General features: G+C 44.6%; 1 protein-coding gene across 1 annotated transcript in view; it reads right to left on the reverse strand.

Moving 5' to 3' along the window:
• Positions 1-4,419: 4,419 nt before the first annotated feature.
• The window catches only part of WHRN (whirlin), a 128,286-nt gene continuing 112,686 nt past the window's right edge, over positions 4,420-20,019 (reverse strand). Inside the window, exons 10-16 of the mRNA XM_058159568.1 lie at positions 18,463-18,536; positions 17,272-17,468; positions 13,163-13,228; positions 9,716-10,295; positions 7,088-7,272; positions 5,768-5,890; positions 4,420-4,734 (exon numbers count right to left, since the gene is read on the reverse strand). Of these exons, the coding sequence (XP_058015551.1) occupies positions 4,552-4,734; positions 5,768-5,890; positions 7,088-7,272; positions 9,716-10,295; positions 13,163-13,228; positions 17,272-17,468; positions 18,463-18,536 (1,408 nt within the window). The 3' untranslated portion in view covers positions 4,420-4,551. The remainder of the gene's footprint in view (positions 4,735-5,767; positions 5,891-7,087; positions 7,273-9,715; positions 10,296-13,162; positions 13,229-17,271; positions 17,469-18,462; positions 18,537-20,019) is intronic.

The following is a 20,019-nucleotide window of genomic DNA, read 5'->3' on the forward strand; positions in this document are numbered from 1 at the left end:
TGCGTCTTAGCTACTTACCAAATCCGCCCATGTTGTAGGTTTCCACCAAGGCAATGAACCATAAAGTTTGCACAACCCAGGAAGCCACAGAAAACTAAAGGTTAAGATGAAACCCATTCCAGCACCAGCAAATTATAACAGACTATCAGAGTTAAAAGGGACCTTGGAGGTCTTCCAGTCCAACCCCCTGCAAAAGCAGGTAACCCTATAGTACAGAGCCTATACCATTTAAGACAAGTGCTTATCCATACTCCAGCCTCCAGTGATGGAGCACCCACAACTTCTGGAGGCAAGTCTTAGAATAGAATAGAATAGAATAGAATAGAATAGAATAGAATAGAATAGAATAGAATAGAATAGAATAGAATAGAATTGGAATTGGAATTGGAATAAGAAATAGAATAGAATAGAATAGAATAGAATAGAATTGGAATTGGAATAAGGAATAGAATAGAATAGAATAGAATAGAATAGAATAGAATAGAATAGAATAGAATAGAATAGAAGAAAGGAGTGGAGTGGAATGGAATGGAATAAAATAGAATAGAATTGGAATTGGAATAAGAAATAGAATAGAATAGAATAGGAATAAGGAATAGAATAGAATAGAATAGAATTGGAATTGGAATAAGAAATAAGAAATAGAACAGAATAGAATAGAATAGGAATAAGGAATAGAATAGAATAGAATAGAATTGGAATTGGAATAAGAAATAAGAAATAGAATAGAATAGAATAGGAATAAGGAATAGAATAGAATAGAATAGAATAGAATAGAATAGAATAGAATAGAATAGAATAGAATAGAATAGAATAGAACAGAACAGAACAGAAGAAAGGAGTGGAGTGGAGTGGAATAAAATAGAATAGAATAGAAAATATAGTAGAGTAGAGTAGAGTAGAATAGGAATTGGAATAAGAAATAGAATAGAATAGAATAGAACAGAACAGAAGAAAGGAGTGGAGTGGAGTGGAGTAGAATAAAATAGAATAGAATAGAATAGAAAATAGAGTAGAGTAGAGCAGAGCAGAGCAGAGCAGAGCAGAACAGAACAGTACAGTACAGTACAGAACAGAAGAAAAGAGTGGAGTGCAGTGGAATAGAATAGAAAGTAGAGTAGAGTAGAGTAGAATAGAATAGAGTAGAATAGAATAGAATAGAAGAGTTGGAAGGGAGCTTAGAGGTCTTCTAGTCCAACCACTTGCTTAGGCAGGAAACCCTACAGAAAAAATGCTTATCCAACCTCTTCTTCCCACCGATTGATTGTTCTCACCATCAGGGCAGTTCTCTTTGGTTCCAATATATAGACTCACAGGGCCGGAATGGACCCCAGAGGTCTTCTAGTCCAACCCCTGCTCAAGCCACCAGCTTTATACTCCTCCCCGTCGAAAAACCTCTAGCGATGGAGCACTCACGACTTCTCAGGGAGGGCAAAGTTATTCCATTGTTCTCACTTGCCAGAAATTTTTTCCCCCCTTCCTTCTTGATTTAACATGAGCATAACTCGGAAGCAAGTCCCCGGAATGCCACCCCTTGAAATGAAAAACCCCTTTCATTTCAGTTCCCCCTTTGATGAAGAAGGGAAAAAATCTTTAAAAGAAAAAAAAACCTCTTACAGGCGCCCGAGCGTTCCCCGCCGTTGCTTAGCAGAGCTGAAACCAACAAAAACGTCTCCGCAGGCGGTGGCTTTTTCCCTTCTCCTTCAAGGTAACCAGAGCAACAGGCGGTTCAAATCCAGCAACTGGGCAAACAAACACACAACCCAGGCAAACTAAGCACGTTCCTGGCCCTCATGAAGGCAGCGCAGTTCTTTTAATTCAGCGGACGGCATCCACACAGCTCGCGTAATCGTTGGCGCGCAAGGAAGAAGGATGGGTTCGGGAGAAAGCCCGTGGTTAAACATGCAGGCGCGGGGGTTTCGTTTCGGGGGAAAATCCCCCCCTCCCCAATAAAACGGGGTGGGTGGAGAAAGAGGGTCCCAGCGGGTGACTAAACAGAGCCACGTTTCCAACTCCCTTCCCTCCCCAGATCTGGTTCCGATTCGCATTTAAAACGACCTTCCCAAGGATGCTGTTTTCAAAAGAGCGCTCAAACTAGCAAGAAAAGAAGAGGCGGGGATGGTTGCCAGCCCCTTGCTTAAAAACACACACACCCCTCCACGATTGCAACGCAAGCCCATCCCGCCCGGATCTGTCTGCAAACCCCCCCCCCCTCCGCAAGCAGCCAAAGAAGAAGGGCAGAGAGAGACAGACCCCCATCAACGGGGAGTCCCCCCCACATCCCACTCCAGCCCCAGTATTTACTTGGCCAAGCGAAGTCGGTCCTCCTGGCTCCCTGACCTGCAGCCAACTTGTTTCGGAGTTTTGCTTGCAGCCTGCGAAGTTTTGAACAGGGCGGGGATCGTTTCCTGGAGTTACGAATCGGCGCCTTGCTAACGAGACCCAAGTGTCGAAACGCATCTGGAAAGTGGGGGGGGGGAGGAGCCAGCTGTTTAAGAGCTGCAGAGGACAAGGCTCTCCCCCAATGGCAGCTTGAGGGAGGCGGGGCGTTATTAACATAAGAAGAGTTTTGAATGGAAGGCAAAGCCTGCCTTTCTTTGGGTCCAAAGAGAAGAGGGGGGGGAGGGGGGTTATAGTTGCCTGCAGGGAGTTATGTGTCAATGGGGGAAATTGGGAGGGGGAGGTCGGATCCCCCTGGAAAGTGGGGCATTTCCCCAAACCCGATTGTCTGCAAAAGGAGAGTTGCTTGTGATGTGACCCAAGAGGCAAGTGGACTTTCTGGTTTTTCTTTGAAGAGGTTTCGCTCCTCATCCAAGAAGCTTCTTCAGCTCTTCAGAGAAGCTTCTTGGATTGAGAAGTGAAACATCTTCAAAGAAAATCCAGGTGCCTCTCGTTAAAAAAAAAAGGACCTTTGGGACAGGGGTGAAATGGTCCCGGTTTAGACCGGATCGCCCAATCCTGTAGCGATGGCAACGGGTGGTTCGGAGAACCGGTAGCAAAAATCCCTGCCCACCCGCATGCCCAGCTGAGCCGCCCAACATCAGAGGTTTTATTTTTTTGACTTTTAAAAGCATTTTTTTAACAACCTATTCAGCTGAATAGGTTGTAAAAAAATGCTTTTAAAAGTCAAACAAAAAACTCTGACGATTGCGTGGCTCAGCTGTGATCATCAGTCTTTTTTAATTTTATTTTTAAAAGCATTTTTTTACAACCTGTTCCTACCATTCGGGTGGGAAAAGCGAGTGAGCCGGAAAGAAGCAGCAAGCGGGCAAGCGGGTGATTGGGTGGGCATGGGCGGTGGGGGGGGAGAGGGATTTTTGCTACCAGTTCTCCAAACCACTCACCACCATCGCTACCGGATCGGCCAATCCGGTCTGAACTGGGAGCATTTCACCCCTGCTCCAGACTCTTAATCATCTTTGTTGCTCTTCTCTGCACTCTGTCTAGAGTCTCAACATCTCTTTTACAGGGTGGCGAAAAGCTGGTGGAACCAAATAACAGCCACGGTTCTTTTTTCTAACATGTTTATTGAAAAATTAAACCACACTCTCTTTTATGTACAGATAGTGAAATCTCGAAGGGTTCCCCCATTATTGGCTAGGGACCGACGACAAGGCGAAACCTGGGCAAAGCCACGACATAGGCGTCAATCAACAAGGACAAAGTCTGAAAACGTCAGAATCAGAATCTGCAGATGGTTTCACTCCTCTCTGACGGTGCCTGGATCTTCTCCTGCCCAAATGTCTGGGACTTGCCGTGATCTCAAGATCTCCCCGTAAGATACAAGGGGAAGAAGGTAGGAAGAGCTACGAGAGGAAGCAGGTGACGTTTTCAGACAGGTGCCTTGCCGGGTTATTTGAAGACGGAGGCAAAGGAGCAGAGAGAGGAGAGCTAACTAGTGGTTTACGAACCAGTTAAGGATGATCACTGGGAAGAAGGATGATGGGCTTCTCAAGGTCTATCAAGATTGAGGACCGTTAGAAGTGGGGCCACTTAGCAGAAAGGAATTGAGGAGAGGGCAATCCAACCCCAAGTTTGCTCGGTGGGAAATCCTATCTAGGCTCTACCTGGATGTACAGGTATGTGTCAACTCGCCAAGCATCCCTGGACTGGTCTCGAGTTGTCATAAGCAAGGGTGATGGGAAACCAATGAAGCAGCACTGGCAGCCAGACAGGAGCACATTCCAGACTTATCTCTCTCAAGGCTGTCTCCCAGGGTTACCCACAGCAGCCGGAGGGGAGTGATCTCTACAATCTGGGAAATTGCTCTGTTGGCGAATATGATTGATGACACACCCTGGGGGGAAACAGGGTCATGATTGGGGCGTGAATTACTTAAGGTCAGAGCTGGTTTCACTTGGGAACGTATCGACATGAAGCTCCTAATAAATAACCGGATTTCTTTTGAGGCTTGGCTGGAGGCTCATGATTTTTTTAGGGCATCCGTCGGAACCTTGACAGCGTGCAGGTGACTGGCCACATCGGACATCTTGTAACCCAGTTCTTTCCTCCCATCTCTTGGTCTTTTGGCTTCGGGGTCTTCCAGACCCCCTAAAGTGCAACGTTGAATTCTGTGACGAGGAAATCGATGTAATCCTTCTCTTTCATCTTGAAAGCCTCGGCGATGATTCGAGCGGCTTCGCGGTGCTCCTTCCCATGGAGGGCCATGCTGTTGACCTCCAGGATCACTTGGCCCACCTTCAGCTGGCCGCAGTTGTGAGCAGAACCGCCCTTCTGTGGCAGGGAAGGAAAAGAGAAGAGAGAGTAGAGAAGGAAAGGAAAAGGAAGTTAGGAAGGAAGTTAGGAAGAAAGGAGAACAAGAGAAAGGAAGAAAAGGAAGGAAGGAAGGAAGGAAGGAAAGAGGAAGAGAGAGAGAGAGAAAAGAAAGGGAAAGAAAGGCAAGATAGAAAGTTAGAAGGAAGAAAGGAAGGAAGGAGAAAGAGAGAAAGAAAGAAAAAGAAAGAGAAAGAAAGGAAAGAAAAAGATGGAGAGAAAGAAAAAAGGGAGAGGAAGGAAGGAAGGAAAGAGGGGGAGAGAAAGAAAGTCAAGTTAGAAAGATGGATGGATGGATTGAAAGAAGGAAGAAAGAAAGGAAAGAAGGAAGTTAAGAAGGAAGTAAAAAGAGAGAAAGAAAAAAGAGAACGCGAAGAGAAAGGAAGGAAGGAAGGAGAGAGGAAGAAAGAAAGAAAGGCAAGAAAAAAGGGAGAGGAAGGAAGGAAGGAAGGAAGGAAAAAGGGGGAGAGAAAGAAAGTCAAGATAGAAAGATGGATGGATGGATGGATGGATTGAAAGAAGGAAGAAAGGAAGGAAGGAAGGAAAGAAAGAAAGAAGTTAGGAAGGAAGTAGAAAGAGAGAAAGAAAAAAGAGAAAGCAAAGAGAAAGGAAGGAAGGAGAGAGGAAGAGAGAAAGAAAGGCAAGATAGAGTGATAGGAAGAAGGCAGGAAGGCAGAAAGAAAAAGAAAGAAAGAAAGGAAGGAAGGAAGAAAGAAAGAAAGAAAGAAAGAAAGAAAGAAAGAAAGAAAGAAAGAAAGAGAAAGAAAGAAAGAAAGAAAGAAAGAAAATTCAATAGTTTTGTTGGTATTGAGGGGAAGAGTTTATCACATAGGCCATTTCTTTGGCTCTTTAAGGTCAGGACCCTTCGGAGAGCAAAGCTACGGAGAAAATGTCTCTTAGCGTTTTTTCTAACCCTTCGTACCCAAAACCATTTCCTTGGGTGTCCTTTCCCCAAGAGACCCCCCACTTCCTTGAGGAACCCTTGAAATCCTACCTGGATGGTGACAATCCTGGGCAGGGGCTGTCGCGTGTTTGCACCCCCTTCGATGGCGATGCCCAAGGTCGGGGCGCTCTTCGGCACCCGGATTAGATGCGAAGTTGGCTCCAGGAGTCCTGGCTGTAGAGAGACGGAGAAGAGGACAATATCAGTGGGAGAAGGAGCAAATTTAAAAGGGCAAGGCTGCCCTCTAGTGGAGAAACGTGGCCTTTGATTTCTGCCAAAATCGATGCTGTTTTTAACAAGGGCAAATCTTGTATAATAATGGCTATTAAAACGTGTAATTCACCGGATGGTGACATTTATTTGGCATAAATCACGAGGACGTGTTTCATCTTTGAGTTTTCATCCCCTTCTCCTTGCCTAAGGGAGAGATTGGGGTGGTGGTTAAAGCACCAGGCTAGAAACAGGGAGGCCCCGAGTTCTAATTTTGACTTGGGCAGAAAACTTAAGGCAAAACCTAAACCTAAACTCTATTCTATTCCATTCTTATTTTAATTTTTATTCTATTCCTTAATCTATTGCATTGCATTGCATTGCACTGCATTGCACTGCACTGCACTGCACTGCATTGCACTGCATTGCACTGCATTGCACTGCATTCCATTCCATTCCATTCCATTCCATTCCATATTCTATTCTATTCTATTCTATTCTATTCTATTCTATTCTATTCTATTCTATTCTATTCTATTCTATTCTATTCTATTCTATTCTATTCTATTCTAGTCCAGTCCAGTCCAGTCCAGTCCAGTCCAGTCCAGTCCATATTCTATTCTATTCTATTCTATTCTATTCTATTCTATTCTATTCTATTCTATTCCATTTCATTCCTTCTCTTATTCTATTCTATTCTATTCTATTCTATTCTATTCTATTCTATTCTATTCTATTCTATTCTTATTCTATTCCTTAATCTATTGCATTGCATTCTATTCTATTCTATTCTATTCTATTTTATTCTATTCCATTCCATTCCATTCCATTCCATTCCATTCCATTCCATTCCATTCCATATTCTATTCTATTCTATTCTATTCTATTCTATTCTATTCTATTCTATTCTAGTCCAGTCCAGTCCAGTCCAGTCCAGTCCAGTCCATATTCTATTCTATTCTATTCTATTCTATTCTATTCTATTCTATTCTATTCTATTCTATTCTATTCTATTCTATTCCATTTCATTCCTTCTATTCTATTCTATTCTATTCTATTCTATTCTATTCTACTCTACTCTATTCTACTCTACTCTAATATGGGGTGGGGGGTCCTGCAACTTTGCCTTTTGCTGGTGCTTTTGCCTGAGGGTTGCCTCACCGGTTTTGGTCCTGCTTCTACCGCTCTGCCCACTCTGGGGACCCCCCGGGGACTTCGTGCGGGTGGCAGGCCCTGCAGCCGCTGACTCCTCTCTCTGCTGGTGCTCAGCTCCGCTTCCCCCAGATCGACGCCGCTGTCTTCGCTCAGTGTCTGCCCGCTGTCTGAGAGCTGGGAGAGCGTGGAGGCTGGGATGGGAAACGGTGAGAGACAAGCTGTTAAGGAAGCAGGCAGAGCAGAGAAAGAAAGGGAAGTGTGCTGAGAACAGGATAACACGGTGTGGCTCAGGCTGTAAGAAGCCTGTTATTAAACACAGCTGCTTGCAATTACTGCAGGTTCAAGTCCCACCAGGCCCAAGGTTGACTCAGCCTTCCATCCTTTATAAGGTAGGTAAAATGAGGACCCAGATTGTTGGGGGGGCAATAAGTTGACTTTGTATATAAATATACAAATAGAATGAGACTATTGCCTTACACAATGTAAGCCGCCCTGAGTCTTCGGAGAAGGGCGGGATATAAATGTAAAAAAAAAATAACAGAGTTGGATTCTTACAGACCTCCAGTGATGGAGAACCCACAACTTCTGGAGGCAAGCCGTTCCACTGGTTAATTGATCTGGGATTTTAGGATAACAGAATCGGAAGGGACCTTGGAGGTCATGTAGTCCAACCCCCTGCTCAGGCAGGAAAGCCTAGACCATTTCAGACAAATGGCTGCCCAGTCTCTTCTTAAAAACCTCCAGTGAGGGAGCACCCACAACTTCTGAAGGCAAGGAATTCCACTGATTAATAGAATAGCGGAATTGGAAGGGGCCTTGGAGGTCATCCAGTCCAATCCCCTGCACAAACAGGAAACCCGATACCATTTCACACAAACGGTTGTCCAATCTCATATCCCAATGGTGCTTTTTTCAGGAGGCAACTGGGTGTTTTTTTTTTCTTTGAAGATGTTTTGCTTCTCATCCGAGACAGGATAGTGGAGCTGAAGAAGCTTCTTGGATGCAAAGCAAAACATCTTCAAAGGAAAAAAAAAAAAGGTCTTCATGAAAAAAGCACCTTTGGGACAACCATGACCTGGATGACTGAGAAGCTCTACAGACTTTTTGTCCTATCTCTTCTTGAAAACCTTTAGTGTTGGAGCATCCGCAATTTCTGGAGGCAAGCCGTTCCACTGATTAATTGGTCTCACTGTCAGGAAATTTCTCCTTAGTTCTAAGTTGCTTCTCTCCTTGATTAGTTTCCACCCATTGCTTCTTGTCCTGCCTTCAGGGGCTTTGGAGAATAGCTTGACTTCCTCTTCTTTGGGGCAACCCCTGAGATATTGGAAGACTGCTATCCTGTCTCTCCTAGTCCTTCTTTTCATAAGACTAGACACATACCAAATTCCTGCAACTGTTCTTTGTATGTTTTATCCTCCAGTCCCCTAATCATCTTGGTTGCTCTTCTCTGCACTCTTTCTATAGTCTTAACCTCATTTTTATATTGTAGCGACCAAAACTGGATGCAGGATTCCAAGGCTGGTCTCACCCAGGCCTTATAAAGTGGCATTAGCACTTTGTGTGATCTTGATTCCATCCCTCTGTTAATGCAGCCTAGGACGGATTGTACCATACAGCAGTGGCCAAAACCTTTTGGCAAAAGTATATTAAATAAATATTAAAGTGCATAAATAAATAAATTTGCGCACAACAGCTACGCATTTATTTATTTGGGTGAAAATACACAGCAGCTGCACTGGCTGTTATAGTCAACTCACCTCTCTTCTCACTGAATATGTTATCAAGAGCAAGTTCTTGCATGTCCCCTCCCACTTCACAGACTGTGCACAATCCATGTTAGATAAGAGAGAGGAAGGGAGGGAGGAAGAAAGAAAGAAATACAGAAAGAAATACAGGAAGGAAGGAAGGAAGGAAAAGAAAGAAAGAGAGAGAGAGAGAGAGAGAGAGAGAGAAAGAAAGAAAGAAAGAAAGAAAGAAAGAAAGAAAGAAAGAAAGAAAGAAAGAAAAGAGAGAGAGGATGGGTGGGTGGGTGGATCAGGAAGCAAGAAAGGAAGGAAGGAAGAGATGGAGGGAAGGAAGGAAGATAGGAAGAAAGGCAAAAAGAAAGGAAGGGAAGGAAGGAAGGAAGGAAAGAAAAAAGAAAGAAAGAAAGAAAAGGGAAGGAAGGAAGGAAGGAAAAGTAAGTTAGGGAAGGAAAGAAGGAAGGAAGGCAAAAAGAAAGTCAGGGAAGAAAGGAAGGAAAGAAAGAAAAAAGGAAGAGAAAGAAAGAAAAAAGAAAGTAAGTAAGTAAAGGAAGGAAAGAAGGAAGGAAGGCAGAAAGAGACAGGGAAGAAAGGAAAGAAGGAAGGAAGGCAGAAAGAGTCAGGGAAGGAAAGAAGGAAGGTAGAAAGGAAGAGTCAGAGAAGGAAGGAAGGAAGGCAGAAAGAGACAGGGAAGAAAGGAAAGAAGGAAGGAAGGAAGGTAGAAAGGAAGAGTCAGAGAAGGAAGGAAGGAAGAAAAAAAGAGGAAAAATCAGGGAAGCAAGGACGGAAGCAAGGAAGGAAGCAAGGAAGACAGGAAGGAAGGAAGGAAGGAAGGAAGGAAGGAAGGAAGGAGATGAAACAAAGAAGGATTTCAAAGAACCGAAGTGGTCACCTCTAACTTGAGGCAATGGCTTGACTTCATTCACATCCGGTTCGCTATTCGGCCGATGAACTTCCACCATGATAAAGTGCTGGGTGTTCCCCACTTCAGAACCGCCTTTTTCGCCGGGAGGGGAAGCAGCCGGGTGGGCGGGAAGAGGTGGGTGGGTAGGGGAGCTTGGGGCCGCGCCAGGCGTCTCAGGGGAAGGCTGTTTCAACCGGGCCGGTGACTGGATCCGAGGGAAAGGTAGCATGGGGTGCTGGTTGAGCGTCAGCAATCGGGCCTCCATGGGCTTCCTCGAAATGCGAGTCAGCGGAGAGATGGACGCGTAGATGGAGCTGGAGGTCGAGTCCTCCATGGAAGAGCCGGTGGTGGAGTTGGAGGCCAGGCTGTGGGTGTCCTTCTCGGAGAAGCTGGAAGATGGCATGGGGCTTGGAGGAGCCAAGAAGAACAGCCCCGACTGGGAAGATTCAATAGATCCCAAACCGGGTTTGTGCGCTTGGTCTGAAGGATCTGCCCACGGTTGAGAGGAAGGAGCTGGAGGTGAGGGCCTAAAAGCTGGAAGTTCTTCGTAGAAAGAGGAGACATCGTCCTAAAGAAAGGAGGGAGGGAGGAAAGAACATTCAGACATGGCCCCAAGAGCAGGAGAAGACCAGCTTGAAGGAGACGTCAAGGGTGGATGTTCCAACTGAGGGAAGGACCCTGCCGGAAACAAGCATGGATTCAGTTGAATATGAACTACTTCGATGGATGCAGGTCGTACAACGGCGCTACATATTTAAGCTCCAGCCAATGAGTAACTCTGGTTCAGTGACCGACTGTGAATTTAGTCACGTAGCATAACGAATCCCTAGCACTGATGATGTTACCTAGTCGGGTCATGAAACTTCTGCAAGAAAACCACCAAGCTCAGAGAGCACTGAAGACACCACAGTCCTCTTCCTCCTCCTCCTCCTCTCCACAAACCCCGCTTCCTTCTAGCACTGATGATGTGACCTAGTTTGGTAATGAAAGGTCTTCAAGAAAATTACAAGCTCAGAGAGCACCGAGGATCCTGCACTCCGCCTTCCCCTCCCCTCCCGCTCCTCCTCCTTTCCCCAAATTTCCTTCTAGCACTGATGAAGTTTATTTTATTTTATTTTATTTGCATTTATATCCCGCCCTTCTCCGAAGACTCAGGGCGGCTTACACTATGTCAAGCAATAGTCTTCATCCATTTGTATATTATATACAAAGTCAACTTATTGCCCCTAACAATCTGGGTCCTCATTTTACCTACCTTATAAAGGATGGAAGGCTGAGTCAACCTTGGGCCTGGTGGGGCTTGAACCTGCAGTAATTGCAAGCAGCTGCTGTTAATAACAGACTGTCTTAGCAGTCTGAGCCACCTAGTCCTCAAGGGATTGACAAGCTCAGTCTTAGCCACTGAGCCACCTAGTCCTCAAGGGTAGAGTTCCTTCTGCCTCCAGAAAGCTAAGAAAGCAAGCTGGGGATTTGGGAGATAACTTTCAAACAGAACTGACCTCCAGATTTGAATCGAAGCTAAGGGTCCGGAAACGCCCGACCTTCTTTCTGATTTCCTTCTGCTCTGGGTCCTCATTTTACCTACCTTATAAAGGATGGAAGGCTGAGTCAACCTTGGGCCTGGTGGGACTAGAACCTGCAGTAATTGCAGACAGCTGCTGTTAATAACAGACTGTCTTAGTAGTCTGAGCCACCAGAGGCCCCTAGTTATCTAGTTGGGTCATGAAACATCTGCAAGAAAACCACCAAGCTCAGGGAACACCAAGGACCCCACAGTCTTCCTCCTCCTCCTCCTCCTCCTCCTCCCTTCTAGCACCGATGTTACCTAATAGGGTCATGAAACGTCGGCAAGAAAACCACCCAGCCCAGGGAGCACCAAGGATCCCAACAGTCTTTTTCCTGGATCCTGCAGTCCTCCTCCTCCTCCTCCTCCTCTTCCTCCTCCCCTCCACCCATTACCTTCCAGCACTGATGATGTTACCTAGTTAGGTAATCAAATATCTGCAAGAAAACCACCAAACTCAGTCCTCCCCCTCTTCCTCCTCTCCACCCTCTTGCACTGACGGTGTTACCTAGCTGGGTTGTGAAATGTCTGCAGGAAAACCACCGAGAGCACCAAGGGCCCCACAGGTCCACCCCGAGCTACAAATATTCCCTTGTATCCCTTAAAGAATCCATGTCCCAGCGGGATACTAGAATTAAACATCGTTGTGATATGGGACGACGCCCACCTTTTCCGGTGGAGGAGAAAATACCACAAAGGATTAGAGAAACAGGAAGTATTTATTTAATTATTTGCGCAAATAGGCACAGACCTCCACTTGCGTGGAAAAAGAAAGTCTGAACCCCTGGCACCGCCCAAGCCTATACTTTTATAGCTTCAGATACAGAAAGTAGAAAGCAGGAAAACACGAAATGGTACATAATTGGTTTACAGTTAACATGTCTATATTTGGCGGTTAGCTTACACCTTAAGTCACCTTTCACGACACGAGACATCCTCTGACACGTGTCATTAGTCACCTCCAGTACCCTATTCTTGTTCAGAACATTTCAGGGTTAAAAAGTTAAGAAGTAAACAGTTACAATATGTAGAAATATTCCCCTAAGTTTGCAATACAAGCCTCAGTCAAGCAGGATAACTTCTGCTTTCACATAGAAGTAATTTTTCCATTAGCATTACAACATCCTTACAGAATCATATGAGCAGTAAAAGTACACACAGACCTTATTGGTATTTTAGGGTTGCATATATGTTGGGGTCCTTTATCAGTTGGGAAGTAATTCTGCTGCTTTAAGGAGCTGCAGAGACTCTGGTGACATAACATAACATAACATAACATAACAACAGAGTTGGAAGGGACCTTGGAGGCCTTCTAGTCCAACCCCCTGCCCAAGCAGGAAACCCTACACCATCTCAGTCAGATGGTTATCCAACATTTTCTTAAAAATTTCCAGTGTTGGAGCATTCACAACTTCTGCAGGCAAGTCGTTCCACTTATTAATGGTTCTAACCGTCAGGAAATTTCTCCTTAGTTCTAAGTTGCTTCTTTCTTTGATCAGTTTCCACCCATTGCTTCTTGTTCTACCCTCAGGTGCTTTGGAGAACAGCCCGACTCCCTCTTCTTTGTGGCAGCCCCTGAGATATTGGAACACAGCTATCATGTCTCCCCTAGTCCTTTTTGTTAAACTAGACATACCCAGTTCCTGCAACCGTTCTTCATACATCAATGGGATGTACCAGAAGGTCATCTACTCTCTGGCCCCTGCCACCCACTTACCTCCACTTCTTTTAGCAGAACAAAATGGTACAGTGGATGATGGGTGTTCATGCGAAGAAAGAAAGGCAACAATTTCATAGTTCAACATCACCCAGAACTATTCAAGCTTGGAGAGCAATCAGGTGGAGAACCCCTTGAGATAATGATCTCTTACCAGGGAGATGTCAGGTAAGGCATTGATCCTGCTTTGGCTTCCACTCCTATCGCCATCGGAAGAATTCTGGCAAGCAGGCGGAAAAAACAAGGAATGTGATATTAGAGAGGGATCCCATCCAACCCCAAACTGTTTCATTATGCAAAGCTCTTCTCCGTTCAGGACTGTCCCATCTCTCTCTCTCTAACAAAAGTTGGAGTAACCAACTTTGGAAATTGGACCCTTGACCTTGTATTTTGACTGATTGTCAGCAGCAAAAGGCACTGGAAATAGACACCATATTTCACTGTATGAAAGGTCCATACCATCACTCTTGTAAGATTAAATATTTTTTAATAGATTGCGAAGCTTAAGGAACCAGGAAAACTGCACACAAAGATCACACAAAGCCCAGGCGCCAGCAGCTATTTATTCATTCTCTCTCTCTCTCTCTCTCTCCTATCCTATCCATCCATTTATCTATCTACCCAGCTATTTATTATTTATCTATAATTTATCATTTATCATCTACCTATGCTCCATTCCTGTATCTATCCATCCATCTATTCCACTCTCTCTCTGCCTGCCTGCCTCCTGCCTACCTACTCTATCTATCTATCTATCTATCTATCTATCTATCTATCTATCTATCTATCTATCTATCTATCTATCTATCTATCTACCTACCTACCTACTTACCTACCTCTCTACCTACCTCTCTACCTGCCTACCTATCATCCATCTATCTGTCTGTCTGTCTGTCTGTCTATCTATATCTATCTCTTACTAAGTATCTCAATCCATCCTTCTCTCTCTCTCTCTCCCTCTCTCTCTCTCCGTCTCTTTCTCCCTCCCTCCCTCCCCCCCTCCTCTCCTCTCCTCTCTTCTCTTATCACTCTGGCCATTTCATAACAAAGGCAACTGTCAAATCCCTACTCCTCACCCACCACATCTTTTCTTCTCCCTTCAAAGTCCTTTCTTCTAACTCAAATCTCCTTGCCTGGCTTCTCGCCTAAGTTGCAACCAATCTCTACTTGATGCACAAGGGGGCAGTCGATCACAGGTTTCCCCCAAAAAATCCGAGAAACCTCGGGAAGAATTGGAAAGAAAAAGAAAGAAGGAAGGAAGGAAGGAAGGAAGGAAGGAGGGAGGGAGGGAGGGAGGGAAGGAAGGAAGGGAAGGAAGGAAGGAAGGAAGGAAGGAAGGGAAAGAAGGAAGGAAGGAAGGAAAGAAAAGGAGGGAGGGAGGGAGGAAAAAGATTAGGAAGGAAAGAAGGAAGGAAGGAAGGAAGAAAAAGAAAGAAAGAAAGAAAGAAAGAAAGAAAGAAAGTAGGAGGGAGGAAGGAAGGAAGGAAGGAAGAAAAAGAAAGAAAGAAAGAAAGAAAGAAAGTAGGAGGGAGGAAGGAAGGGGAAGGGAAAAGAGATTAGGAAGGAAGGAACAAAGGAAGGAAGGATGGAAGGGAGAGAGAAAGAACGAAAGAATGAACGAAAGAAAGACAGACCACCCTGCCACTTTCCCCCCCATTATGGCTGGCTCCATTTTTAAAGCCAATTTGGGAAGCAACGATCCTCCGTGATTAGCCTGAGCAGTTTTCAATTAGTACAAAGCACAATTAACCCCCTGCTAATAAAACACGACAGCGATTGGAGAAATCCTTAAGCGGAAGGTGACACAGGAGCCAGGCTGGGCTAGCAGGTTCCTGTTTGACAAGACTTGGAGAGCAAGAAGCAAAACGGAAAGGAATTTGTTTTTTTCCAGGCCATGATCAACCATCAGTAGCAAAACGGTGCGCCGAATGAAATTCGGTCAAACGGGAAGCTACCCTGTATGGAAACCAAAACACGGCAGGAAACGATTGGCCCCAAATTGGAAGCAACCTGCAGGAACCTGTTCCATTTTTTTTCTACCTCTCCCTCTTTTTTTAAAAAAATAAATAAATAATTTTTGACGTTTCAGATTATTGGACAGATACGAGAATGCCTCCGAATCCCATCCGAAGGTGCATTTCTTCTTAATGAAACTTAAACGACGCTGCATAATTAAACAAAATTAAAAATTAAAAACAACACTTAAATGCTTAAGTGCGTTTCAGGGAGAAAGGAAAGCCACGTTCATAAATTTAGAGGCAGCTTCCCTGTGGCTCTCGTTACTGGAAGCCAACCTCGCAATTTACCAACTTCTTCCATTTGTTATGGATTGATGGATTATGTACTTACAAATTCCATTTTTTAAAAACAGCTTATTTATACATTTTCAGTTTACGTACATACTGTTAAGTGCTTTGCGAACAGCGTGTTCTCTGGATCCATTTGCTTACATAATAATACTTTCCCAGCTCTTAATTTCTACCTCTATTATTCAACCATTTGTAGAACAGGTCGCATGTTCGAAAATACTCTGTATCTTTTTTTTTTTTTTAATCTTTAAAGTCATGTTGCGGTCCGCCAGCAGCCTGCGGAGCTGGCAACGGAGTTGGACAGTGATGAGGATGAGGAAGAGCATGGGCCAATCCTGGAGGCTGGGGAAGGCCCGGATGAGGGCTCTGCGTCAGAGGCAGAAGTGGGGCCGGGGCCATTGGGGAGTGAGGTGCGGACTCCGGAGCCTCCAGAGGCTGACAATAGTGAGGCAGAGGAACAGGAGGAGCCTGTTCCTAATGCATGCATGAGAAGAGCTGCCAGAAGGCAAGAGCAGCTAAAGCAAAGAGGATGACTCAGGAGTAGGGCCAAGAGATGATTGGCCCCTCCCATAAGGCTTAAAAGACCAGCAACAGTGTTTGGGCTCTTTGCTGGAAAACAACATTGATAGCTTTGTCTTGTTAATACAATTGAGCGAGTCCAGAAGTATTTCACGAGAAGAGTCCTCCACTCCTCTGCTTGCAACAGAATACCTTATATAAAATATATTGATATTGATATTGTTTCCTGATTGCTTATTTGTACTTTATGACTATCATTAAGTGTTGTATCTTAGAATTCTTGATGATCTTTTCTTTTATGTACACTGAGAGCATATGCACCAGTACAAATTCCTTGGGTGTCCAATCACACTTGGCCAATAAAAATTCTATTATTCTATTCTATTCTGTTCTGTTCTGTTCTGTTCTGTTCTGTTCTGTTCTGTTCTATTTTATTCTTCTATTCTGCCACCAGGATTGAAATTTTGGGCTTAGACAATTTAGAACTACGCCGCCTTCAGTCTGACCTAAGCGTAGTACACAAAATTATCTGCTACAACGTCCTACCTGTCAATGACTACTTCAGCTTCAATCTCAATAATACACGAGCACACAATACATACAAACTTAAGGTAAACTGCTCCAAACTTGATTGCAGAAAATACAACTTCAGCAACCGAATGGTCAATGCCTATTCTATTCTATTCTGTTCTGTTCTGTTCTATTCTATTCTTCTATTCTTGAATTGGATTGAAATTTTGGATTGAAATTTTGGGCTTAGAGAATTTAGAACTACGCCGCCTTCAGTCTGACCCAAGCGTAGTACACAAAATTATCTGCTACAACGTCCTACCTGTCAATGACTACTTCAGCTTCAACCGCAATAATACACGAGCACACAATACATACAAACTTAAGGTAAACTGCTCCAAACTTGATTGCAGAAAATACAACTTCAGCAACCGAATGGTCAATGCCTGGAATGGACTACCCGACTCTGGTTTCTTCCCCAAAACCCCCAAAACTTTAACCTTAGACTGGCTATTCTATTCTATTCTATTCTATTCTATTCTATTCTATTCTATTCTATTCTATTCTATTCTATTCTATTCTATTCTATTCCCATTCCCATTCCCTTTTCTATTCTATTCTATTCTATTCTATTCTATTCTATTCTATTCTATTCTATTCTATTCTATTCTATTCTATTCCATTCTATTCTACTGTGGACCTCACCCCATTCCTTAGAGGTCTGCAAGGAGCATGCATAAGCACACCAATCTTCCTACCGTCTCTATCCTACTGTCCCCATTTAATTCGTATCCTTATCCCGTATTCATAATCATGTGTATACTTGTATCTGTTATCTTATAGGTGTTTGACAAATAAAAATAAATAAGTAAGTAAAAATAAATAAAACACACCCAAAAAAATCCCCCCTGCGGAAATTGCTTACCTCCATCAAATCAATCAGCCACAAAAGCCTCTCCTGGCCACGTGGGTTGAGTTGACGTGGACACAGCATGCAATGGATGGAAAAGATATAGAGGAAGAAATAGGTTAGAAGCTTAAAAAAAAATGAAAATAGCAATCTAAGCAAAACCCCAGGCAGAGCGATATCCTTTCTCCCCCTCCCCCCCACACCACACGGACCTCCTCACCCTTTGATGAAAGTGAATTGACTTTCAAAACGGGTTCTCGAGGGAGAAAGTTGAGCACTGAAATGTGACAGGTCTCGTATTTATTGGATCACAAGTTGGCCGAGCTCTCCCTGGAGAAAGCCATTCCTTCCACTGAAGACCCATAGATTGCACAGGTCGGAAGGAGGGCTGAGAAAATATCTACAGACCCCCGCACGTCCTGGACATAAACTGTTTCAACTCCGCCCCTCGGGATGGCGCTATAAGGCATCGCACGCCAAAACAAGCCGACACAGAGGCGGGTTTTTTCCCCTCGTGCCACCGCTCTGCTGAAGACCAAATCTTCGCAGTAGTGTTTTATGTCTATTTATCCATGTTGTATGGCAGTGGTATTTTTATTATCCTTCTTATCGTTTTCTTTGTTACTCCCGTTTATTGGTCTTACTATTATTATTCTATTATTTTGCATGTATGCTGCTTCTGTCCCAGAGACAAATTCTCTTCTCTTCTCTTTTCCCTTCCCTTCCCTTCCCTTCTCTCTTCTCCTCTCCTCCCTTCCCTTCCCTCCTCTCTTCCCCCTCCCTTCCTCTCTCGTCTCCTCTCCCCTTCTTCCCTCTCTCCCTCCTTTCCTTCCTTCCTTCCTTCCATCCATCCTTCCTTCTTTTCCTCTCCTCTCCTCTCCTCTCCTCTCCCGTCCTTCCTTCCTTCCTTCCTTCTCCACTCCACCTCTACCCTTCCTTCTTCCTTCCTTCCTTCCTCTCCTCTCCTGCCCTCCCTCCCTCCTCCTCTCCTCCCTTCCTTCTCCTCTCCTCTCCTCTCCCTCCTCCCTCCCTCCCTCCTCCTCTCCTCTCTCTCCTCTCCTCCCGTCACTAACCACCTTTGACTTAAACAGCCACAGGTTTTCAAACTGTTCGAGCTGGTTTTACACGGCTGAGTTGGCTGTCAACCCAAGAAAGAGCGATTGGATTTCAGTTTCTTTTAGCAGATCGATCGGGTTTGGCCTTTGCCTGCCTGTTTGTCCCACAAGGCGGAAGCTGCTTGGCAGAAAGGCAGGAGGGAGAAACTGTATCGAAGGATGCCTCTGCAGGGCAAACTGGCGAGAAATTATTGAACTTCGCCTTCTGCTCGCTTTCCCCCAAGACCTTTAGACATGGTTCTGTTGTCCCCAAAACTGGGCTCTTGCTTGGTGTCGAAACCGATAAGTCACCGGACACAAGGTGTGATACAAAATTATACTTTTATTTTGGTACCAAGATATAAGGACCCTGGTTCGAAAAGCTAACCAAGGGCCTTGAGCAAGGTCAAACAACCATTCTTATAGTCAAAAGGTGGTCCCATACACCCCTTTGCCCTTCCCCTAATAACGCATGCGTAACATATAATATTGATTGGTTAATTGATATACAACCTCCTAAAAGTCCTCCACTTCTTATGCTAATAGCTATTGCATCACCTGTTGTTCACTCAAGCCATGGGCTTCCTTGCCAGCTATGTGGTTTTTGGGGTTCTTCTTACAAGTGAGCTATTCTTATTCCTAATATCTTGGCTAGTGGTTTTCTAACAGGTAAGGTGCTAACTTCTGTCTTGCTATGACTGTGCAGCCCCCCCTTCCTATTGCAGAGCAGAATAAAAGAACAAACAGTTTTGTCTCAAGGCAGCACCCCCTCCCGCACAACCCCTCGACCCCCGCCTCCTTCTGCAGTGAGAGAAGACAGGAAAGAGCAAAGCTTTTATCTGTTTGTCGTAAGGTGAAGAAATGAAGATCGGAGAAAATTGTTTTTTCAGGATTCCTATTCTTCACTCTCGCGTCCATTCCATCCATACCTGGGTCCAGTGGTGGGATTAAAATAATTGAACAACCGGTTTTCTGCCTTAATGACCAGCTGGGTAGGCGTGGCTCGGTGGTCACGTGACTGTGTGGGTGTGGCCAGCTCAACATCATTCACATCAATAGGTGCTTCGCCTTAGCGGTTACAATGTAATAAGGGTTAAGCCGAGAGGCAGTTTCTGTAAGCAGGGCAATAAAGATTAGGCTAGAAACAACACCCGAATGTTTCCTTCCTGCCTTCCTTACAGGATTAGCCCTGTAAAGTGGAAAAAACCAAAATAAGATTTCTTCCAACAACTGGTTCTCCGAACTGCTTAGAAAGTTAACAACCGGTTCTCCCGGATAGGTGCGAACCGGCTGAATCCCACCACTGCCTGGGTCCTATCTCCACATGTGACCCTTCCTCTGATCCCCAGGGCCTCATCTGTACATACATTCCATCATCTGATCCTTCAGTTCCTTCAGAAAAACCAGTGGGCCTCTCATCCAAGTTGAATCAAAGAGCATGTTTGTCGATGAAGTAGGACATTAACAGGGAGGGGCTCATTTCCACACAGTTCGCGCGGGGTGTGTGTGCTTCTAACTTGAATAGCCATCAACGTAAAAGGAAGACTAATTTAGGACAGGTAATTGCATCGTGACAGCGGACCGGAGACAAGAGCAGAACATCTTAAAAAAAACAAAAAAAACAAAAAACGATCCGCTTCTTCTCGTGGGTGAATTTTCCCAGGTCGGC

This window comes from Ahaetulla prasina, chromosome 16 (assembly GCF_028640845.1).
Source record: "Ahaetulla prasina isolate Xishuangbanna chromosome 16, ASM2864084v1, whole genome shotgun sequence".
Taxonomy (NCBI): Eukaryota; Metazoa; Chordata; class Lepidosauria; order Squamata; family Colubridae; genus Ahaetulla; species Ahaetulla prasina.